This window comes from Amblyomma americanum, chromosome 11, assembly GCF_052857255.1.
Source record: "Amblyomma americanum isolate KBUSLIRL-KWMA chromosome 11, ASM5285725v1, whole genome shotgun sequence".
NCBI lineage: Eukaryota > Metazoa > Arthropoda > Arachnida > Ixodida > Ixodidae > Amblyomma > Amblyomma americanum.
Genome location: NC_135507.1, coordinates 5,690,320 through 5,714,624, shown reverse-complemented (window position 1 = coordinate 5,714,624; position 24,305 = coordinate 5,690,320). Strand labels below are relative to the sequence as shown.

At 48.1% G+C, this 24,305-nt stretch overlaps 2 protein-coding genes and 1 pseudogene across 5 annotated transcripts in view; 1 reads left to right on the top strand and 2 right to left on the bottom strand.

The window, feature by feature from the left end:
- Positions 1 to 24,305, top strand: part of LOC144111304 (lysosomal protective protein-like) — a 268,952-nt gene that overhangs the window by 64,010 nt on the left and 180,637 nt on the right. For 2 of the 4 annotated variants that reach the window (XM_077644562.1, XM_077644561.1), the window contains exon 1: positions 4,607 to 5,117. The exons of the other annotated variants lie outside the window; for them this stretch is intronic. The gene's annotated coding sequence lies outside the window, so the exon portion shown is untranslated. Of the gene's footprint in view, positions 1 to 4,606; positions 5,118 to 24,305 lie in introns of those variants that run through there. 4 annotated transcript variants of the gene reach the window in all.
- Positions 2,601 to 4,063, bottom strand: LOC144110778 (major heat shock 70 kDa protein Ba-like; annotated as a pseudogene).
- Positions 10,969 to 24,305, bottom strand: part of LOC144110776 (sodium-coupled monocarboxylate transporter 2-like) — a 37,496-nt gene continuing 24,159 nt past the window's right edge. The window contains exons 9-16 of the mRNA XM_077643873.1: positions 20,866 to 20,954; positions 19,901 to 20,010; positions 18,383 to 18,450; positions 16,841 to 16,927; positions 15,149 to 15,312; positions 13,457 to 13,560; positions 11,804 to 11,901; positions 10,969 to 11,271 (exon numbers count right to left, since the gene is read on the bottom strand). Of these exons, the coding sequence (XP_077499999.1) occupies positions 11,119 to 11,271; positions 11,804 to 11,901; positions 13,457 to 13,560; positions 15,149 to 15,312; positions 16,841 to 16,927; positions 18,383 to 18,450; positions 19,901 to 20,010; positions 20,866 to 20,954 (873 nt within the window). The 3' untranslated portion in view covers positions 10,969 to 11,118. The remainder of the gene's footprint in view (positions 11,272 to 11,803; positions 11,902 to 13,456; positions 13,561 to 15,148; positions 15,313 to 16,840; positions 16,928 to 18,382; positions 18,451 to 19,900; positions 20,011 to 20,865; positions 20,955 to 24,305) is intronic.

The following is a 24,305-nucleotide window of genomic DNA, read 5'->3' as shown; positions in this document are numbered from 1 at the left end:
AGGAGCGTCGCGCCAGCTGCGCGAGAAGTTGCTGGGAAAGTGCAACATGGGTCGTACAGTCCCTGTATACCTGTGGCTGTGATAGAAACAGCCACCTGCCAGTGCAGTGGCGCAACGCTTAAATGCTTCGTCACTGCGCTGGTAGCGGTATGAGGACTCGCCGCTGTCTGTGAATGTCAAGTAGAGGATGACCAATTCTGCATATACGGACAATAACACACTAAATATAACGCGTCATATCCTTTTTGGCGGAGCTTAAGTGTTCCGTCCAAAGGAAAAATGAACACCTGCTTTCGCACATACAAACAGAGTAACTATTAACTCGGCTAATTATGTTATAAATTCGAGACCTTTTCTGAACTTATGAATGTAAAGCCTTATTAATCCAAGGTTTATCTTTGCGCCGCTTAACCGGAGCCACTGTACACAGAACAAAATCTGAGGCCAGCGAAATCATATTATTTCTAAATATGGTCCACAGACTGTCGATGCTGCTAAGTAAACTCTAATGCTCAGATATAGAAGGGAAATTATTTAACTAATTAGAGATAGCATCATAATTACGCCTTTAGTAGAAAAATATTTTTCTCGGTTGCTTTTCTGGTAAGTTACATTTTCCGGCAACAAATCATGCCTGCCACTATTTCATGATCACTAATCCCTGAGACTGGTGCAAATAAGTCTAATATATCGCTTTGTTACTTAAACCCAGATCTAATATCTTTACATCTGTACATCCATTTTTCACTGCAACATGTTTACTGGTGCTTTGAATCTAGCGCCAACAAGCCTATCTTGCTCTTCGGCTCCGCGTACTTAAAATTAGTAAAAAGAAATTCTCCAATCTGCCTTCAACAACGCGTCAACTAAGTCATGTGAGCACTATCTTTAGCCAGCCTTCAGAATCACGTTCAAAGAATGCTTCTTTGTGAGTATCCGCCATTGCGTCTTTTATCGGTAGCCAAAAGAAGGTCAAACGCAATGCAAGAAAAAAAAGCGTACTTCACCGAATGCGAACGACAGCAACAGAAGACTGCCCGTCATACCCTACATGCATAAGGTTTCGCACAATTTCAAAATAATTGTAGAAAGAGCAGCTGTTGACACAATTTTTTCAGGCTGTGTAAACGGGTTAGAAGTCTAGGCGAACGAATTCAAGAACGCACAGTTAGGCGTAGTGATTCCTTTGTTTTATGCTCCGCGGGGGTCGTATATTCTATCTCTCTAAAATGCGCCAAAAAATTCGTCGAGCAGACAGCGATGCATCAGCAAAAAACTGCAGGAGCGCAGCCAAAAATCTAGCAACTTAGCTGTCCACTGCCGTGAATGCTCATCCTGCAGACGCCGACCTCCGAACTTTGTGGGTACAAGAATAACAGCAAGAAACAGCTGACTCGTTCTGAGCAGTTGTGTGTCATTTTTCCTTCACTCTCCTCTTCTGCAAGCGCTGCTTATACAATGATGTCTGAAAACCATATAGCCCACCAGTTTACCCTTCTCAAATTCATCTCAAACTTCCGCCTTCAGAGCCTTTATCTCTTTCAATACAGCATGCACAAATTTAAAGTTACTGTTTAGCGCATAATAGCCATAGCCATTGACGCGCCATAAAACCCAACTGAACATCACCAGCGTTTAATTTAGCTGTATTTTTGTTACTGGATCTGTTTCATTTCCTTTGCTGCTATATGTGCCACAGCGGTTGACAACAGTCTCGGACTGCGTAGCTTGTACAATTTATTTTACTGCGTATATGGGCAGTATAGTAGAAACTTTGCCAAGAGCTTCACTTCGTATCATGTTTAGTATAGAGCTTGGAACAACAGTTTTGCGAGAGGGCGTTTTCCACGCATTATTTTGCCTTATTCCTTTCCTCACTAATGCAGCGCAGTACGTAATAGGCCGACCAAATAGCGAGCGTCGTTCTTGGCAAGTAGCGAGCGCGGATGAATCATCCTTCTCTTACGAGGCCGTCGTAGACAACGCTCACTCCGTTTGTTGCGACGAAAGACTAAGAGGAGAGTATGCCGGATACGCGATCGCGAGGTGAGCGAAAACTAAACTATAGGACTTTTCTCTCGAGCAGCTCGTTTCCATGTTGGCTGGAACAGCTAGAAAATTACCTCTCTTTTGTCTTACTGGCGGCCATTGCAAGAGCTCGCATTTGAAGGCATCGTGAAATGTGGTCGGCGGGGTAACATAAAACCACAATAACGGATAATTTATCGCCATTTATCGTGTGATTAGTGATGCGTGCTTTAGTCTACCTCTACGACAGTTGGTCCGGGTTAGTAGGGTGCAGAATCGTGCTTTGGTCTCTGTGGCAGGTGCAGCTTGCTCATGACGGGCATGCAAGCGGCTGGAGTCTCTCCAGCCAGTGTTCGTGCTCGTCCTGGTCGGCCAGGCTTTTGGCAGCAATCCAGGAAATGTTCTCGCGGCACTTGGACAGCACTGCGTCGTTGCCCGAAGAAGAGAGCTTGTCAACGGCTTCTTCAGTGGCCTACTTGACGCCGTAGACGCAGGTCTACAAAGAATTCCGGGACCCTCTAGCGCTGTACGTCGTCTTGTTGCTTGAACCTCTCGGGATTAACAACCATCCGTCAAATTTCCTCGTTGGAAAATCGGCCCTTGTCGTTCCTGATGCATATTCTCTCCTGCTTGCCCGTGCGCTTGTCACGGGCGGAAACCTGCAATATTCCTTTGGCGTCCATGTTGAAGGTGACCTCGATCTAAAGCACACCCCGGGGCGCTGGAGGGACACCATTCAGGTTGAAGGTTCCCAGCAGGTGGTTGTCCTTGGTGAGAGTACGCTCGCCTTCGTACACTTGGATGGTGACCGCGGGTGAATCTCAGAGTAGGTGGTGAAAGTCTGAGACGTCTCACACGGAATCCTCGTGTTGCGCATCAGAATGCTGGTCATGCGGGTCATCAGGTCGCCTGCCCTGTCCGTGCACAGTTACAGCGGTGCCACGTCAACCAGGAGCACTACTTGGATGGTCCCACTAGAGTCTCCGCTCAGCACGGCGGCCTGCACTGTTGCGCTGTACGCCATCGCCTCGTCCGGATCGATGTCTATGGAAAGCTCCTTGTCGAAGAAGTCCCTGAGCAGCTTCTTGCACCTTGGAAGTCCTTGGAAAGGCGCACCTCTGCACCTAGGAAATCCTCGTTGAGCCGCCGACGAGAACCACGTCGTGAATCTGTGACTCGTCCATTTTGGCATCGCGGAGCACTCGCTCCACAGGCTATAGTGTGCTCCGGAACAGGCCCATGCAGAGCTGTTCGACGCGTACGCGCGTGATTTTGCCTTACAATTTGATGCCTTCGAACAGGGCGTCGATCTCAATGATTGCATCGGCAGAGCTGGATAGCGCCCACTTGGCACGCCCGCATGTAGTACGCGGTCTCTGCACAGCTATTGGTTTCAGCCTGAGGTTCTTGCGATGTTTCCGCTTGAATTCTTGGACGAAGTGCTTTGGCTTGGTTTATTGGGGTTTAACGCCCCAAATCGACTCAAGCTATGAGGGACGGCGTAGTGAAGGGTTCCAGAAATTTCGACTCCCTGGGGTTCTTTAACCTGCACTGACATCGTACAGTACACGGGCCTCTAGAATTTCGCCTCCATAGAAATTCCGTCACCGCGGCCGGGATCGAACCCGCGTCTTTCGGGTCAGCAGCCGAGCGCCGTAACTACTGAGCCAGCGCGGTGGGTTTGGACGAAATGCTCCACCAACCTGTTGTCAAAGACCTCACCTCCCACGTGAGTGTCTCCGGTGGTGGAGCGGACCTCGAACATGGAGCCCTCGTCGATGGTCAGCACAGAAACATCAAAGGTGTCGCCTCTAAGGTCGAAAATGATGATATGCTTCTCACCTCGCAGGACCTTGTCTAGCCCGTATGCTAGAGCAGCTGCGGTGGGTTCGTTGGTGATGCGCAGCACATTGAGCCCGATTGTCGCACCGGCGTCTTTGGTGGCTTGCCTCTGTGAGTCGTTGAAGTATGCGGGAATCGTGACGACAGCGTCGTTCACCTTCTTACTCCAGTAGGCCTCAGCTGTTTCCTTCATTTTGGTGAAAACTATGGCGCTGATCTCTTCTGGGCTGATGCTCCACCAAAAAAAAATATTCATTTACCTGTACGCGGTGTAATGATCGCATAGCAGCGCGAAACACAGGATGAAATGGAAGAAACAAGAGACTACACGAGCACTGTGCAATAAATTTAGTTGATGTTTAGAGCACGCTTTGTCTTCATCTTTTTTTTGTCCACGTCTCCAGCGCTATTATTTAAAAAATACGTACTATCAGCGTCAAATGAAATGCGACCATGGAACGCCATATCCACACTTTCCACCGACCGCAACAGGCGCATCGGTGTTTTGCTGGCGGCACCGGCTGTGGGCCCCGTCGGTGAAGCGAGCGTTCTTACTTCCCAGGCCTGCAGCGCTCTTATCTTGCTTCCATCGTCGTCGCGTTATCAGCGTCTGGCTGCGATGCGAATAGTGAAAAGCACCGACTGGGCCGCGGTCGGTGTCCGACGCGACAGTTCCTGGATGACCTGTTTCTTGAGGTGAGCACAACTTTATCGCCACCAGAAAAGCTCGAATGCATTGGAATCGAACACTCACGCGCCAGCGTGCGGCCCGAAGAGAGGGCACGGATCGTTCATCTTTTCGGCGCGCAGCAACGCGTCATTGAAAAGGAAGCGGGTCGTCCACTGCCTGCCATTACCAGAATTTATCAGGCATTCTGTGGTGTGGAACGTCTTAAAAACATGCTTCGTGGGCACAGACAGCGGGTGACCGGCAAGGATGAACACCTACTTGCTGTTACCGCTGCAATAGGCACACCCAGCATTACGGCTCGTGAGGTAACGGCCGCTTTTCAGTTGTGGGCCAGCACGTCAAGCTTTAGACATCGTCTACATGAGGCTGTTCTGCGAAGCCGTTGTACCGTCCCAGAAGTCAGCGGTCTCAGAAGAAAACTGAAAAACAAGTCTTGTGTTTGCTCTACACCATGAATAACGGACAACGGAGAACTGGCGCAGCGTGGTGTTCCCTAACGAGTCAACGTTGTCAGCTCATTGGGACCAGCGTCAGCGGTTTGGAGAGCAGACACCAGGTATGCCTTTTTTTGCCATACATGAATGTAGACCATAGCGTATTTGAGGCAGAGATGCATTTAATGCCGTGGTCATCATATTGAGTATTGCTACACGGGAAGAGCCCTTCGTTCTTTTAATTCAATGAATCGGTCGGCCTTTATTTGTTCACAGTACAACCAGACGCTGAGAACAGGGTGACGATAGAAGCAAAAGCAAAGCGATGCAGGTCAGGGAGATAACAGCTCTCACTTCTCCCACGAGGTCCACAGCCGAAGCCGATAGCGGCACCGCACTGCATAAGTTGCGATAGGTGGAAATGACGCACGTGGCGCTCCAGTGACAGATCGATAGAACGAACGTGAAAGAAAAAAAATTAGCTGTGGTTGAACTACTGTTGCACCTGGTTAGAGAAAGAATGCTATGGTGTATCGGGCAACTAGACGCGGCTTGGCGTCTCTAACGTTGAGTGCGTTCCGGGCAACTGCCAGCACCGGGGCTCGTCGAACCGACTGCGTCTTCATTCGCATCCATGTCGCCGCCGTCTGTGGCGAGACCAGCTTCGGTAGGCGCCTTTTCAACGCGTCGAATGTCGTCATGCTAAGGCACGTGACTTTTCATTGCGCTATACACTATATGACGTCATCCGTTCACCCATTGTTTTTCTTACAGTTCCATAAATTCTTTTTCATGGTCAGACTGAAGGTCACGTCACGTGGTTGGCACTTGTAGCTATTCGTTGCTATACAAACATACGCATAAAATGATTAATTACGGAAATTAGTGTAATTAGTGTTGCTTTATTTGGCTAAACTTCCTCTTTACATTGATGTATTACATGTGAACATTCTTGTGTTTACTACTAATGCTCATTACTATACTGTGACGTCATCATGGTTAACCATACTAAATAGTGCACACCTAATATACTATTTTAGTCTAGCGATCCAGTGGAGCTACGCCAGGGGTAGGAAAATTCAATATACACGGTTGTCCATCAAATACAGACGTCAGCGCCAATTCCTCCGATAGCGGCCGGAGGGAAGCCAACTGGAGCGTCGTATCGTCGTCATGACAGCGGAATTCAGCAGAAAGAAAACTTCAACCCCGAGTGAGATTCGAGCCACCGCTGTTGAAAAAAGAGCAGCTTCATATCCCGGTTGCTCAGGCAGTTGGACCACGGCCGCACCCTTATCGCGCTACGTGCGCGGGCAGGAATCGTTCAGTTTTAAACGTCAGTTCACCTGCAGCCGAGGTGCGCTGAAGTAATTGAAACCGAAACTGACCGGAGTTTCCTACCCCTGTGCCAATATTCTGTCTAGATACCTTAACTCCTGCTTCTAAAGCACAATCTTAAATTATATTTGTGAGATAATCATTCATCGGTTCAACACTAAGGTGGTCGCCCTCGTTTAAAGCCGAACAAGAGTTCTCTAGAGAGGTCCTGAATTTATATACTTTCATTTTAACCGCTAACTCGGTTAATGCGTCTGCCGTGGTAGTTTCCTCTGTCGCGTATTCAAATTTGGGCTCAAGTCCTCAGCATTCTGTGGTCGCTAAACCTTAACTTGACCATAAGACTTCCACATCCTGCATAATGCTGGAATAGGCGCAAGACGTGAAATAAAAAATGAAAAATGAAATAAATATATAAAAAAGAAATATGAAGTACATTTATTCTTTAGTCTCGCGTTCAGGCTCTTAAAGACCATATCTGGTTCTCCTGTTTGCGGAAGAAGGTGTCGGCGCTGGTCGCCGGGTTCTGACCGCAGTTAAGGCTTGGTTAGTCAGTAGGCGAGGTGCGTTCCCGAAGTGAACGCAAAGAGCAATGGGAAAATTGTCTGCCAGCTACTTCCGGTTCAAAATTTCTCCCACACATTGCCTTTTACATTGCAATTGCCGTACATACGTGCATCGTTTATTCATTCATTTATTTGTGCGGTGACATCGCTTATTGCGATGCAGTCGGTATTGCAGTCGGTTTCACGTGCGTTTGAAGTAGTTTAACGCGTAGGTCATTATATATTTGTTTTCTCATCGCACTACGAAGGCAAGTAATGGCTGAAAAGTGCGTAGTTTAGCAGACGATAGATGTGTTTTCCTCACATTATGTAAAAGCAGCCAGTGGGCCAGCAAACTATCCGTACATTCCACTGCATGCAAAGCGCGTCTCAACACATCGCACTGCATACGGATAGAAACCCTCCTATTATTTACATTATTTTGGTTGCATTTCGTATGAAAACACACTACGAAGCAGAGCAGAGTCGACGTCGCGTTGGTCTTGCGATGATGCAAGACAATCAGCGGCGTTGCAGTGGAAATAATTTAGTCTAACAAGCGATATTAGCCCGGCGACTGCCATCAAGGAAGCGAGCAGGGGAGAAATTTGGAACCAAGAGTAGCTGTAGCAGGTGACTTACCCACGATTTTTTGCGCTGAATCTGGGAACGCACTTCACCCATTCCTAACACTTCGATTTTTTCTTTACACCAGTGGGCAACTGCGGAGGCACCGGCATTCGAACTGCCGGCTTCGTTGGACGTGAGGCGGAGGGTTTACCTTTTTGCTTTTGGTGCATCCTACGCCATTGTTGCATCTTAGGTGTAGTCCCTGGTGAACTGAAGTGGATAATCTTGTAATTAAGTGAAGAAAAAAACACATTCCGATTTACTTTCATCCTTTATATTAAGTTACAGTCCTATCAGCTTACAGTCCGTTGCCTGTAAGAGAAATGCCCGTCGCGGTGGCTCAGTGGTTAAGGCGCTCTTCTACTGAGCCGGAGTACCCGGGTTCAAACCCGACCGCGGCGGCTGCGTTTCGTTGGAGGCAAAACGCTGAGGCGCCGTTGTGCTGTGCGATGTCAGTGCACGTTAAGGATCCCCAGGTGGTCGAAATTATTCCGGAGTCGTCCACCAAGGCACCTCTTTCTTCCGCCGCCGCGGTGGCTGAGTGGTTATGGCGCTCGGCTGCAGGCTCGAAAGACGCGGGTTCGATCCTGGCCGCGGCAGTCGAATTTCGATGGAGGCGAAATTCTTGAGGCCCGTGTACTGTGCGTTGCCAGTGCACGTTAAAGAACCCAAGGTGGTCGAAATTCCCGGAGCCCTTCACTACGGCGTCTCTCATAGCCTGAGTCGCTTTGAAACGTTAAACCGCCATTAACCAAACCTACTATGCAAAATACGAAAACATGCTTCTGGTGAACAAACTGGTAAAATGCTAGATGCGAGATCTCGCTGTTTTTCAATTACCATGTCGTGAAGTTCAGTGCACTTCAGCGTAGTTCAATGTCGTGTCGTGCAGTTCATTGGCGCAAGATGGGCCTTAAGCGTGCGCTATATAACACATTGCAGTGATTATGCAGATAACCTATCTTCTACTTGTATTGGCGAAAAACAAGCTCAGCGTTCGCTAGACGCTCTCTTCATTGCTGTTTCAATGGGCTTAAATAAAACGTCTTATACAAAACTGAAACCGAGCGCAGGGAAAAGGTACATTGAGCTGAACAACTTTTTTTTGTTGTGATTAGTTTGAGACATTTCCGAAGGTGTCGCGCGTAATCACAATTCCTCTAACCAATCCGGCTGCGTCCGGCAAGGTTGATAAAAAAATGAGATAAAGCAAATTTTGAGTGCAACTGCTGCAGTATTTCCGCCACAGGCGGCCGCAAACGGAATACGCAGGGCCAAACGGGTTTAGGCTTCGGCAGCGCGCACAGCGTTGCGCTGCCGCTGAGCTCATATACAACCTTTGTCCGTAAAGTTACGAGACTGAGTCTATGAAAAGAAATATGTGTTTAACATTGAAATCATTTGTGCTGCACCACTTCGAAATAGTCTCCCTTGCAGTCTAGACACAGCTTCCAACGCTTCTTGAGGTCTTTGAAACTGTTGTAAAACGCTTCTTCTGGCAGGGCTGTCCGCTCATTTGTCGTGGCGTCTTGAATGGCTTCCACGCTCCCCATCCAGCGACCTTTGGGGGCTCTCTTCACACGAGGAAACAGGAAAAAATCGCACGGGGAGAGGTCAGACGAGTATGGCGGATGGGGAAGCACAGTAATGCTGTGCTTGGCGAGATATTTTGTGACGCTGAGAGCAGTGTGGGGCCTTGCGTTATCGTTTACAAGGCTCTATTGTCCAGACGTCAATAAGTCAGGGCGATGGCGTCCCAGTGCATCACTCATTTGTTGGAGCACGTGTATATAAAACTCCTTATTCACTGTCTGCCCTTGTGGGACGAACTCGTGGTGTATGACTCCTCTGGCATCGAAAAAAACTATCAGCATCGTCTTTGTTTTGGTGTTCTGTCGCCGCACCTTTCTCGACGCCGGAAAGCTTATGAACCGCCATTCGGCGCTCTGCCTCTTTGTTTGAGGATCGTATTGAAAACACCATGCTTCGTCTTCAGCAATGATGCTGTCGATAAATTCAGAATCCTTCTCTGCCTCGGGGAGCAAATCAGCGCTCACTGATGCCCGCGTGTCCTTTTGGTCGTGTGTGAGGGAGTGCGGCAAAAGCCTGGCATTCAGCTTTCGTTTCCCCAAGTTCTCACGCAAAATTTGGCGGAATGTTGTCTTACTAATGTCTAGAGCATCTGATAGCATGCGGACTGTAATGGTGCGGTCTTGCTGTACGATTTCCCTGATCCTAGCGACGTTTGTTTTATTCGGTGAGGTTGAAGGGCGCCCCTGCCTTGTGTCGTCTTCCACCGACGTTCTCCCCGAAACGAACCTCTTGTGCCACTCGAAAACTCGCGCCCGCAATAATGCCTTGTTGCCGTAAATGTCACGAAGGAGCTCATACGTCTCTGTGGTTGTCTTTCCAAGCTTCATACAGAATTTTATATTTATACGCTGTTCGAGGTGAACGTCGATCTCTCCACATTCACACACAGTAGAATGCGCAGACGACTGGTGAAAACGTATTTTTCTACATGTAGTGCTATCTAGCAGCTGCCACAGCAATTAATATAAATAGCGCAGGTTAGCCAAAAAAAGATGGCGCTACACATACGCACCAATATTTGTTTTGGGAACTCATTTCTAGAGAAGAAAATAAATCATTCTTGAAAATTTACGGACAAAGATTGTGGCTAAGCCTCTCGTCAAGCGAATACTCGCTGTAAACATTTGCAAATGTCACTACATCTTTAACCACATCACAACGACGCAAGCAAAGACACCAACTCAGGCTAATGTTATTCGTCGGCAATGACATTAAATTCGCAGCCTAACAGGGGGGCTATTGCAGTTGCTTGGAATTCAGCCGGTTCTGAGCGCCATTCAGTCCTCCCCTGGGCGTCTCTCCCCTCTTCTTGGTCAAATCTTTTAGTTAGAGGAATACCCCAAGGTGGAGTAAATTTGTAATAAAGGAGTAATTACTCACTCGCATCCACCAAAGCGCAGCCATTCGGCTACAAAGGAAAGCTACACAGCTTTCTCAGAAAGTTCGCAGTTAAAGAAAAATTCTGCGAACTTTCTGTGAAAGCTGTAGAGCCTTCCTTTGGTCCCAGTACCCGGACAAGGACGAATTTTTTTTTAACTGCGAAGTTTCTGTGGAAGCTGCATAGCTTTCCTTTGTAGCCATATGGCTGCGTTTGGGTGGATGCCAATGAGTAATTACACCCTTATTTCTCCCCTCTTCTTGTCCAGATTCCTTAAATTTCGAGGAATTGGACAACAATCGCGCGCGTAGCTGCTCGCGTAACAAGCAATATTACCCACTATTTGCTCTTACGCTGCAGCATTTAACAAAACACGCCACGAGTACAAACGGTCGCGAATGGGAGAACGACACCTGTCGCGTGCCCGGCCTATTTTGTCGGCGGTTGTACATGAGAACAACATTCATGTACGAGTGCGTTGTCGCAATATCTCCCAGCCCAAGACAAGCACCCTTTCTCCTCTTCGTGTTCGCTGAAAAGACTCAATTCAAGCATCTCTTAACTGGCGCTGATGCCTGCAGGCTGTAACCGCGTGATCTTCTTCAAAAAGCATCAGTCTCGTGTTTCTACCATTTTTCTTCACGTTAAAAGAGTTTTATGCTCTTGATACGGCCTGTGTGTTTCCGTTGCTTTGAAGTTTGCGTACAAATCCACCGTTTTCCATTGTACAGGAGGCAGTTCGAATGGCGATGCTTCATAGCCCTTTCCGATGACTGCGACGTAGCCGTCATCCTGCAAAGAAAATGAAGTACCAGAAATATGTGTTGCTGGACTAGTAGGTGAATACGAAGAAAGCAGGGCTGCGTTCACAGAACTGATAGAAAATAACACAGAGGGTGAGAGATTGCAAAAATATTATTCGTCAAAGCGAACTCAGAAACGGAAGCGAGGGAGAGAAAGAAGTCAAGAATAACGCAGAAGCCAAACGGCAAAAAAAAAAAGAGATTGAAACTTCCTCCGTCTATAACTGTTCATTATTCTTGCGGCGCTTAAAGCTGTAACTCAGCGCCTTTCTTTTTCAGTCTGTGGGCGCTGTCTTAGTCTATGAAGAGAAAGTTTGGGACACGTTTGTAAGGTAATGTGAAGTTGATAAGAAAAAATTGAAAAATATCGTCTTTCTGATCTGCGGGCGAAAAGGCGGTATACATACTATACATACAGCACTTTCTCCCGCTGATCAAAAATACGCTATAGCGAGTCGCACGCTGCTGCCCAAACCATGGATTTTATTTTGCGCTAAAAAAAAATATCATGCATTTCTTACCTTTGACGAATATCGAAGCAATCCCAGACGTCGCCAGATGATCAGCATCGCGGGAGTGGAAAGCCGAAGTGCGTTTTCTACGCTGCCATCGCGTTTAGCTGAATAAGAAAAAAAAATTATGCTATTGCTGTGCGAGCTTTGCTTTCAGTGGAAGATAGCATGCGTAGTTCAACAGTTCAACGGCTTTCACCATGATGGGGACTAACTACAAGGAACTATAGTTAATTGACATGCATCTGCCTCTCGTTGTGTCCCTTTGTGAAATTTATAAAACAGCCAGATCTATAGAACACGAACCATAGTTTCAATGAGGGCCTGCAACTGGAATAAACTATTTACAACAATAGCTGGCAAAGAGGCCATGAAATGATATTTACTGAGGTTGGGAAAAGCGCATGAGCGAATGGTGTTCCTTTTCTCGTCACCGAACCGCAAACTTTTTTAAGCCAGCTGTATTAACACCTAAGATATCGGGATTGAAAAATGATGTTCGACCCCTGCCCCCTCAACTCATACACGCTGACACGGTAGAAAAAAGATAAAGAACACAGTCTGGGACTGCACTCCACCGAGTCCCACCCCCTCCACGTCACTTGGGAACGCCCAATGGGAAGGCTCGCCCCGACTCTCTCCTTTACATCAGCTGATTAAGGGTGGCTAAGAACACGCGTTGCGATATCGCTCTAATCAGCAGCAATGTTTAAAAATTATTTGTAAATTATAGGGTCCACGAAGAGCTTTTAAATTTGACTCAAACACTCGCAAAGACTGCCTCTACAGGTTTGTTGCATAAGAATATCAGTAACAAAATCATTTCAGGGTCTCTTTAAGAGCACATTTCCTGGCGTCGGCGTTGACACCGTGACGTCGTGCGACGTTGATTGGTCAGCATGCAGTGACGTCACGCATGACCTTCCTACAACGCTGCACGCTGACTGGTCAGCACGCAGTGACGTTACGAATAATGTCGGGTCAATCGAAAGCGCCATGACAACGCGCCACATAAAGTGGTTCGAACACAACGGTATTGCGGGTGACAGCACAGTGATGTCACTGGCGCAGAAGAATTTGGCTCTGGCACAGAAGAAGGCGAATAACGAACAAACAATCCACTGCAAAACAATTGTCACGGAATCTCGTGTTACGCACTAGTAGCCACCGTGTAAGATGTTTAACTTTCACGGTATCGGATAGCAGTAATAATTTATCCATCTATGCTCCTCAGTGGTCTGGCTTACAATGAATGCTGTTGATTATAGAAGAAAGCAGCGATTTTTAGAATTCGATAAGTTTGAAAGGGCCGAATGTGCGGAACTTGCAGGTAAAGCATGCGAAATCATTTTCTCGCTAGCATTTGAAATGGTGGCGCAATCGCGGAATAAAACTGCGTTGGCGGTCAAGTTCCTCTGCAGTGCTCAGAGTTTGTGCACTTCAGGTCCGAGTTTGGTGCTGGGCTAAAAAAAAATGCACGCATAACTGGAAGAGTGCAGGCAATACCGTTATCTTTGTAAAACAATTCCAAGCAAGAACAGTGTAATCACATATGCTATGCCTGCTTCACTCTAGTGAGCCTCTTGACACTCCCGCCTACCGTGGTTTGTTATACTTATTTTACAAGCACGGACCGCTTATTAGATTCACGAACAAACGTACCGTACAGGAGACTGAACGCCAATCCGAGCAGTACCGTCGAAAAGGTGGACAGCAAGCAGCACCAGTAGGGTGAGAGCCGGTAGAGGAGGAAAGCGTCCTGCGACCTGCGTACAATGCGAGTTGCCACCACTCGTGACAGCTGAGGGAAACGACAATGAACCGTCGTAAACCAACAGCTTGCAAGACGTGGCAGACGTCAAGGCAGAGTTTAGCACGCAAGACCAAAATAATGTACGGAAAAGTTTCTTTTCACGCTCCATAGTGGGATGTGTATACCCATAAGAATCCTGCGACTACCTGGAGAAGGCATAAATGATATCATTATTTTATGTCATTTCAACTTCGCATAGATATCAGTACAGTGGCATTAAATTTCTGCATTTCGCCTCCATAGTAATGCGACTGCCACATGAAGGTGTCAAACACACGAACTTATGCTTAGGCATCGAAGCGCAGCCATTGCGGCTGTAATCGTAACTGTGACTTGAGGCCCAACAGCCGAACGTTATATATTCAGAACTTTTGTACTTCTGGGTATAGCGGGTACTCGGCGGAAAGAAGGCACTTACGCATTCAACAGTTATTTTCCTCGTAGCCACAGCTGACTCACTCCTGTTTGCACACGCAATATAGTCTGAAGAAACGCTTGAAACGCGCGGATGGCTTCGCTGGTAAATTTGCGAATGTGTTCGGTTCCGGAATTCCGAAGCATATATGTTTGAATATAATTTCTTTTCTTTAAGGTTGGACAATCGAGAACCTCATATGTGCACGGCCTGCAATGTGTTCGAGAACCTTGAACGCACCGTTGGTACGCAAGACCGCTTCACTTCTCAAGAGAGGAAATGAAATGAAAATTGGTTTTTTACGAAAGGAAATGAACCAGTATCTGACGCTGATAACAGACGCTGATAACAGGGATGACTGAAGCAAAATTAAAGCGCTGCAGGCCAAGCAGCTAAGAGCGCTAGCTTCTCCCATGCGGGCCACAACCGCTACCGCCAGCGAAGCCGCGCTGCGCAAGTTTCGATCAATGCAATCACACGTGCAATCATAGCTGCAATCACGGATTTCAGTGCGCGTTAAAGATCCCCTGGTTGTCCAAATTTTTCCGGAGCCCTCCACTACTGCACCTCTTTCTTCCTTTCTTCTTTCACTTCCTTCTCAAAAATTGTTTTTTTTTGGGGAAAATATGGCGCAATAATTGTCTCACATCTCGGTAGACATCTGAACCGCGTCGTAAGAGAAAGGAAAAAGGAGGGGCTGAGAGAAGAAAGGAAGAGAGAGGTGCCGTAGTGGAGGGTTACGGAATAATTTCGACCACCTGGGGATCTTTATAACGTCTACTGACATCGCACAGCACACGGGCGCCTTTGCGTTTCGCCCCCACCGAAACGCGGCTGCCGCGGTCGGGTTCGAACCTGGGAACTCCGGATCAGTAGCCGAGCTCCCTAACCACTGAGCCACCGCGGCGGGTCAAAATAGGAGTCTGAAACCAGTTCTTGGAAGCTCAAGCGTGCAGAAACCTTTGTCTGCGGTAACCTCTGTGTGTAGTAGCTTGCGTATGTTTAGAGGTATACTTCATTGCTGTCGTATGGAAACACCCTGCCAGGCTCTAGGCCAGGCAGTATCCTCCGCTATTCAATAGAGAAAGTGCAAGACGGTGCGTGAACCAAGGACTAAGCGCCTCACCTTGCGGTTGTTCCCACAGACGGCGTGGCTTCGTAGAGGGTGCAATTAAGCGGACACCTTTCCAGGCTGTAGGTCATCCTCAGAGGTTCGATCCGCGATAGGAACCGGCCGGTCGTCTGCCATATCTGGATGGCAAAGACTCCGAGAGCCGCCGTTGCCGTACCCTGTGAGATAAGTACGTAGATGCGAGAGGTGCCAAGGACGGATGAGGGACCGCGGGTCAAGTTCGCTGCAGAAAAGCGCAGGTGTGTATCGCAGGTGATTAATTGGAGCGCAGAACTGTGTTCCCTTTCTGAGTACAGAACTTTCACCGGTTGTTCGAACTCCATTAAAACTCTAATTTTTAAGAAAGCTGCAGAGACGTGAGAGCCGCCAAGGAATAATCGCATCGGGCTAACACAGCGCTGGTCGATAAAGTGCGGACAGCGGGTAGTTACGCAAATATGCAATAACTATACACAATAATTACACGTGTACAATAACTATACACAGACAAGTCATTAAGCCTCAAGCAGGTATCGTTTCTTAGGCCGGGCGAAAACGATGACGCGCCATGCTTGTTTGACTGCCCGGTGGAGTTTAGCGTGCCAACGCTATGCTCAGTGGGTTTCGATATGCGACGCAATGGCAGCCTCCAAATTAATTTCGGCCGCCTGGGGCTCTTCAATGCGCGTTGAAACTCCAGTTCTGACACCCGGGTCGGTCGTGATGCACGCAGGTAGCATGCCACGCCAGCGCTTTTGCTCACCGCTTGAGGTGCCCATTACTGCGGACGAAGCCCAGCTAAACCGGGGTCTAGCGGGAAGTGAAACAATGTGCGGCTACACTCAGTAACCCCTTCGAAAGAAGCTACCCTGTATCTACACTGGCCAACGGTAGACGTCAGAGACGAACGGTACGAAGCATGTCGACTCGAGCTTTCTCGACAAATCCGTGGACGTCTTAACGATGGCGTTTGTAGACAGGGGCCGGCTGCAGACAGTCGCAGTCTGTGTTGACGACACAGTTCAGTTTTGTCAACTCCGAGACCACCGCAAAATTCTTTGCTATGTTTTCCAGGATATAGTTCACCAAATAAATAGTGTAAGGGCTGATGATAAGCGGGCGTACAGGAGAGCGCAACAGAGTACTCGCAAACTCTTAGTCAAGTAAACTGTGGTTATGAACGCACGGAATTCGGAGTCTGCGGTGGTTGCATATGCACTCAGATTAATCGCGGCGGATTGGTGCAGAGCAATTGGAAATAATTGGGGATTTTTTTTAGCAGTCTGGAATCACGTAGGCTAATCCGCATATAACTGCGGCACTTGGGATACGATCTAATAGCGTCAGGCAGGCATACGCTGGAAGTCTCGTGTTGTATGAAGCACCAAAAATATTACGGCCGCCGGCGGTAAAGAAATAAACAGCAAAAAATAGCAGCACTATTGCGAAAAATGGGAATACACTAAATAAATAAATAAATAAATAAATAAATAAATAAATAAATAAATAAATAAATAAATTAGCTTGATTTTTTTTTATATAAGAATGGCTTCAAACTCTTGCTGTAACGCGGTGGCTACAAAGACAATTCAAGGAAATACTTCAAACATTGTGGCTGGCGCTCCATCTTTTTCTATATTTTTTTCTTTATTTTCGTTGTTAGTTTCTTTGTACAAGAAACTGCCGAAAAGTCTTACGTTCTCTCACCTTAGCGTTTGCCCATGGAAATAAGAAGGCGAGAATCATTATCCCGGCGAAAGGGCCCGAGGCAGCGGAGTACAGGGAGATGCAGAACTGCGCAGTAGTGGGTGAAGATGCAAAAGAACAAAGAGAAAATGAGTGGGACGGCCAATATCGCTGACACTTTTCGCATGCTGTACCAAACTACAAGTTTAATGGAGCAAGAACTGAGGGCGCACTAAGAGAGTCCCGCGCGTGGGAGTGTGTTATCAACTCACGTCTTGTTAAACCTGTATGAGTGGTTCTAAGTAAAGTTTGCAGAGGTAGTAAGATCACCATTGGGAATGAAGATGTAATAGCCTGCACTTGCCATTGGAGAAAGGAAACGGTTTCGGTCACTTAACGAAAACTACTAAGTTCAGCCGCGGAACAAGACATAGCAAACCAGGGCGCAAGGCACAAGTTTTGTTTACGGTGCACTTCCTTTGTCACTTGTTCTACTTCTCTTTTGTACATAGTTAGCACGCTGGAGGGTACACATGCAGGCACTGTTCAGCACAAGCAGCGCATCAAATGCGCTTGCTAACAAGTCATCTCTCATCACCGTCATCGCCGTCATCGCTGTCGTCGTAGTCGCTACCATCATAGCCATCCTATAGTGGTGCCCCACTGGACAAATGCCTCTCCTACTGATTTCAGCTTTACCCCATCCTGCGGCCGGCTAACGCCTCCGTATCCCAGGACTCCTCACGCATCATGACACCATCTTTTCATTCTGTTTTTCTAGAATTACAAGTTCTCTTGCAAGCTCTCATCTCCAGTAAAAAAAAAAAAAAAGCAGCCGGTGAATGGTGCCATTCACCGGCTGCTTTTTTTTTTACTGGAGATGAGGCTAATGGTGCCATTCAGCAAAAGGCATTCTGCCGTAACAGAAGCCGTGGAATTTGATAAGGTTTAAAAGAGGCGTGGGAAGGGGCAACAAATGAGTACCTGTGCACGTGCTGAATAGTATACTTTGGCTGGATATTCAGCGCGCCCCAGCTCGATGCGCAATGACTCTGTTGACCTGCTGGTAACCACTTGTCAAGAATACATTTCTTGTTCGTGCCAATGGCCCTTCAGCTGGCCCATTTTGACCGGCCGGGTGACATTATGAAAACTGATAGGACAATTTTTTTTTTCATCGCTTAGCGCGCATCTCGTTGTTACTGAATGATCCTTAGTTACTCGCTGCCTGAACGGGTGACAAGATCATCTACTGGAATAAAACAAAGCATGGCAACTTTCCAAGCGTTACTTATTAAACTTACCCCCTAGCCGCCGCGGGGGATCAGTGTTTATGGCACTCGGCTGCTGACCCGGAAAACGAGGGTTCGATCCCGGCCGCAGCGTTCGAATTTTGATCGAGGCGAAATTCTAGGCGCCCGTGTACGGTGCGATGTCAGTGCACGTTAAAGGACCCAAGGTGGTCGAATTTTCTGGAGCCCATCACTGCGGCGTCCCTCATAGCCTGAGTCGCATCGGGACCTTAAACCTTCATAAATCAGATGAAATCAAATCTAAACTTACCCTCGCTGCTGATCCAGCATACGGGACCAGGAGGCCTAGGAGGATCATAACAGTGCCGCTAATTGTTGCTGCAGGATGGAAGAGAAATTTCAGGTGCCAAGAATGCTATTAAGGCCGCAAATTTCTTTACGTTATTGCGGTGTGACAAAAGGCAAAAAACAAAGAATTAAAAATAAGGAAGCAGCAATAAGTCGGCCAGTTGCTATTCAGATCGCCACATGAATTCTAATGCGCAGTGCGCTATGAACGCTGTAAGTTCCACTGCACTAATCATGCTGCGTGATGTGTTTTTTGAATTTGGTTTCACTTTGATCTTTATTTGCTGTAATTCTCGTTCAGTCTATAGCGGTATTGCCTTCACATAAGTACGTATACAAGGAGCTTCCTTCGGAGCTAACGCTGTCGTAATATTTAATATTGTCACGTGTGGAAGTGAGGCACAGGCACTTCGCTAAGAACTCTATTGAGCTAACCTGTGCTCGAACTAAATAAACTCGGCACAGCAGGCGAGCGCCGTCGGTGGTAGACGAACGGGATGGCGCGGCTGCCGTAGGCCGAGCACATTTGTGCCTCCGTTATCGCTCTTCCGTGAGTCATCGGCGAGCAGGCATGTGGCGCTGACAAAGGTTGGTAGTAGAGCGTTGCGCGAACTGAAGATAAGTGCACAGTCTGTCGCTTGCCAGATTCGATAAAATGTATACCGCATAGTTCGCGGCAATGTGCCCCAACCTTAACCTCCAGCAGCAGATCAGAGAATGTAATCTGCGTGAGCTGAGCCATAAGGCATGTGGACTGCGGAGCGAACATACTCTCGAAAATGCGCTATCTACGAACACGTGGTCCAACAGGGTGTGTAATTGCTGCTCATGACGACATGGGCGTAACTGGAAGTGGATGCACTCTTGACGCGATAAGGGGTGGGGAGAGGGTTTGCTTGGAAATTACTACAGGCTGGCTTCGAGAAAGTCGGTTACTTAGCCCTTATGGTCGATCCTCTTGCGCCAGCTTCAGCGCGTGGCCAAACTGTCGCTGCTGTTTCTCGACTGAGCGTTTCTTTTTTTAAGGGTGTGTCTGTAACAACGTATTCCACGTTATTAAATGTGCTGCGGTGACTCCGCTCATGAAACCTGCACGCAAGATCACAGTTTTTGCAAGAATAGTCCGGCCATGCGGTTCGTTGTCGAACCGAGGGACAGGAGACTAGCAGCCCGCCTGTAGTGGCATACCGTTAGAGTATCAGCATACGTATCGCGCTCACCACTGAGAAGATCTGGAGGTTGAGGTGCTCCTCACGTATCTTACTACACTGACCAACGGCAAACCCTGTGAGCCGGACACTTTTTTCAATGACTACACCTTGCGCAAACCCTCGTCAGATTTCCTTTTATTTTGGGTGTCGAAAATATATATCTTCTCACCCTTCCAAATTGGCAGTGGATCACTGATAGCTCTTAGCAAACCCGAATCACGTACGTAACCAACGAAATAGGAAGAAGCTGTTGAGAAATAAGAACTTACCAAGAGCAGCCACCACTAGAGCAGACTTCTTTTCGGAAACGCGGAAGTTGGGGGACACGATGTCCACAAACAGCACGGCTGCATGCGAGTTCACAATGGAAGACACTGTGCTGAAACGCGGATAAAGCAATAGCGGGGTTAAACACACATCCGCTCGAACATTCGTGCAGTAAAGGCAGACGTGCAGAAATCGTCATATGCATGCAGTGACCTCGAGCACTGGCTTCAACAAGCTGATGTTTGGGAGTGTAACGCATCACAATCTGTTGAAAACTGTCGCCTACATTTTTGAGACATGATGGTCGGAGATAAGACACCAGAAGCATGGATTAAATATGACGATTATCATGATGATTTTTTTTTGTGCGAAAGCATCTGCCACGAAAGAGCGCCAAACACAAGGTCACTGGTCAACTCAGGTCAAAAATGGTTTAAATGGATCAAGATAATAACACTGGAATAATGATTTAAAAAACTTCATGAGATGGGCACTTTGTACCTCAAGTCATGAACAAGAATTTGGCTTGGGCACGACATCTGTATAGTAGATTGTAAAACGAGCCGCTATTGCATGGAATCAACGGATCCCAAGGGTTCCAAGAAGATGCCTGGGATTGTAGGAAATTATAGGTTGGAACACTATACCTAAGAAAAAAAACGACGAAAATTGCTGTTGCCCACGTAGCTCAACCGCATGTAAAGAGAATTGTCAGAGTCTGTTGCTCTACAATAGACTCGAAAAGGTCATTCATAATGCTGATGTTTGAAAGAAATAAAGGGTAGCAGTTTGACTGCATGTCGTTTCAATCTACACCGAGAATTCTCGTCAAGCGAGCAGAAGTCAGTGTTGATAGGGAGCCGAGCACTGGAAAGAAATCTGAACGATGGTGCTCTGCGCATGTTTGTTGACTTCTTTGTGGTAATAGATGCGATAAGTTCCTGACACAGTGAATAAATTCGCGTACCTTATGGACGCGCTCACAACTCCTGCCAAGAACAGACCTCGTATTCCATCGATGGAACCGGCGCTTTTGTTGATGTAGTAGGGTACAATCTGGAAGATAGAAAGACAGCTGCCGCTTATGTGATTAAGACATGATGAACTCTGTTTCTTTCTAGTGGTTATATCATTTTAGGCCTGTCTTAAGAGGAGTATCTTAGCTGGTCATATTCTTATTAGCGGTCAGATTAGTTTCAGGTTATGGGTGTTACGGGCATATCCGGCGCAGGCTTTTTAAGGAATTCGGGTTGGTCGGCTGGCGTTGTCTACAAGAGGGAAAATTATGATTTAAGCTATGTTGAGAAAGCAGGACTGCAGTGTGCGTGTTAGGCGAGTGGCGCCTTGAACGTCGATTCACAGGCCACTTGTGGCGGACGTTACTTGCTACGTGAAAATATATCTACGCTTATTTTGGCACACGACAATAAAAATTACGTGTTCTATTGCATCCCACATCCCAAAGCCATCAGTGGGATCATGCATCCTCGGCTGCAGCGAAGGCTAAATGGTTATGGCGCTCGGCTGCTAACCCGAAAGACGCGGCTTCGATGCCGGCAGCGATGGTCGAATTTCAATGGAGGCGAAATTTTAGAGGCCCGTATACTGTGCGATGTCAGTGCACGTTAAAAAACCCCAGGTGGTCGAAATTTCCGGCGTCCTCCACGGCGGCGTCGCACATGGCCTGAGTCACTTTGTGACTTTAAACGCCAATAAACCAAACCAATAATACATCCCCAGGAAAAGTATTTGGAAAATGTATGTTTGCCATGCATATTTTAGGCATGGTTGCCCATATCCGCACATGCTGACGCCATATGGTAGAAAAAATTAATTGAAAATTCGTACTGCGGGTTTTGCTTTTGCGTGTTCCGAGACATTATGGCATTGAAAGGCATTCGAAAGCCTTAAGGGAGCGGTGCGGAGCTGAATGCCATGGCAGATTACCGTACCACGAGAGAGGAATTGATTCGACGTCATGTCGATTTGAACGTTGGCCACTACGCCCTAAACACGAATACCCTTTTATGGGAGTAAAAAGGGGGTAAGCTGTCCTCCAGCGCACTGTTTTTTAAAAAAGGGTGTGCGATTTCATTTTTAGTCGTTTCCGTTTAGAGTGTACCGAGAGTACCAAAGATGTTAAACATCTCCGAAGAAAGGTAACATTCCGTGTCTCCAATACCGTTGCTAGTCCCACTGCATTCAGGTCATGATGCAAACGATAGAATACGTAATTAGAAGGTTTTGCTTTTCGTTAGTGAAAATCACTGCCATTGAGCGCTGGATGCGCACGTAGACTATGTCTATGCGCATGCAAATGTTTTCGGCGCACTAACCACAGCGGTACAGCGGCTAAGGCAAGCTAAAGCGTCCCCCTGAGTGCGCATGCACGCGAAGCACTCGCCAAGATCGCGTAGAAGCAACGGTATCGAAATGCTGTAATGGCAAGGCAAAAAAACTTGGTTACCTTATCTTTCATCACAGACTTTTAACATATCGCTTAGCGCTAGGGCTACCGCTAAACGTGTAGGGCGCGCCGTCAGTGCGCATGCGCAGATCGCCTTGAGGACATCAGGTGCCGGCCAGCTGTGCACGCGCCTGCTGCGTCAGGGCCAATCAGTGCGGTGCTCACTGTCGGCGCGCGGTAAGTTCTAATAGCTACGGCTTACGCTAAAGATCTCTAAAGCAAAGGAATGATACTATGCAAAGAAAGAATTTTGCCCTTATATAGTCCAAGAAGAAATGAAGTATTATGTGCAAGAAAGGGATTAGAGGCTAGTGCTATTAAAGGCAAGATGATATACATCGGGTGGTGGTGGTGGTAAAAACATTTATTAATTATAGAGAGAGGTGTTGGGGTCCGTGACCTGAAGGGTCACGCCCTTACAACCACTAGGTGGGGATGCCTAGTCAGGCACCCCATTGGCGGTTGCCGCAGCCCGGGCACGCTGCGTTAAGGCCCATTGGGCCTGGAGGGTGCAGCAGCCGGACAGGGTCGCCTCCCAGTCCTCTCGAGTGGGGTTTGGGATAGGGGGTAGGGATGGATTCTGCTGGCAGGCCCACACCATGTGGTAGGTGTCCGACACCTCCCCACAGTGAGAGCACCGCCCGTCGAATTGAGGATTGAAATGCTTTAGAGTTGCCGGGCACAGCATCGTGTTAGTGAGCAGGCGCAGGAGTACCCGCTCGTTGGCCTTCCCCAGCCCTTTGCAAGGAGTGGGAAGAGTTTGGTGGGTGGATTTGTAGTAATCGCATATTTCCTTAAAAGTGTAAACCGGATTGAAATCGGAGTCCTGGTCATGGTCGGGTCCCGAGGGAAACGCCCGGAGAGAGAGCGCGCGGGCGGCGGCGTCGGCTGCTTCGTTTCCGTGGAGGCCTTGGTGACCTGGAGCCCAAATAATAGATCGGTGCGCAGGATCGGAGTCTCGGCTACAATTTTGATAGATGCGATAAGCCAGGGGAGTAGCCCACCCTTGCTGGACGTTTCGACAAGCCCCTCGCGAGTCGGTGATTATGTATTTGGAGGAGGAGTCGGAGGCTGCCAGGGCGATGGCGACCTCTTCTGCGTGAATTGCTGACTGGGCCTTGAAAGTAAGGGCGTCTACTGTTTTGCCCTCGTGGACGACCGCGGCCGTGTACCATCCCTTGGGGTCCGGGCCGGAGGCGTCCACGTAGAAGACTCCTGGTTTATTCCCAAAATGGCGGTCCAAGGCTTCCGCCCGCGCCTGGCGCCTGCTATTATGGTCCTCTTTGGACATGTTGGTGGGGAGAGGCCGCACGTGGAGGGCGCGTCTCCAGTGTACGGGAAGGCGGCATCTCTCCTCTGTGAATTGGGTGTGCTGGATGTGAAGTCGGGCTAGAAGGCGGCGACCCGACCCTGTCTTTGTGAGACGAGTGTATTGGTTGGTGAGCTGGGCCTCCCGAAGCTCCCTGAAAGTGTTCACCATCCCCAGTCCCATGAGGTGGCTGGTAGAGGTAGAGACCGGGAGGTCCAGCGCGCGTTTCATGATTTTGCGGAGGATGACCTCGAGAGCATCCTCTTCCTGTTTCCGCAGGTGGAGGTAGGGAGTCGAATACAAGATTCGACTGGTCACGAATGCGTTCGCCAGCCGTAAGGCGTCTTTGCATCGTAACCCACCGCGCTTGTTGGAAACCCGGCGGACCATGCGGCCCACCTGGTCCCCCACCTGCCGGAGCTTGGCGAGTGTTGTGTCGCAACGTCGCTGGTTGTGTATGAAGAGTCCGAGGGCTCTGATTTCCTTGGATTCGTTAATGGGGCCGCTTTGCAGGGAGAGATTGATTTGTGTCGAGCATGTGCGCGAGGGGCGCAGATGCACGAATTCCGATTTCTGCGGGGAGCATTGCAGACCACAGTCCCGGGCATAGCGGTCCACTATGCTAGCGGCC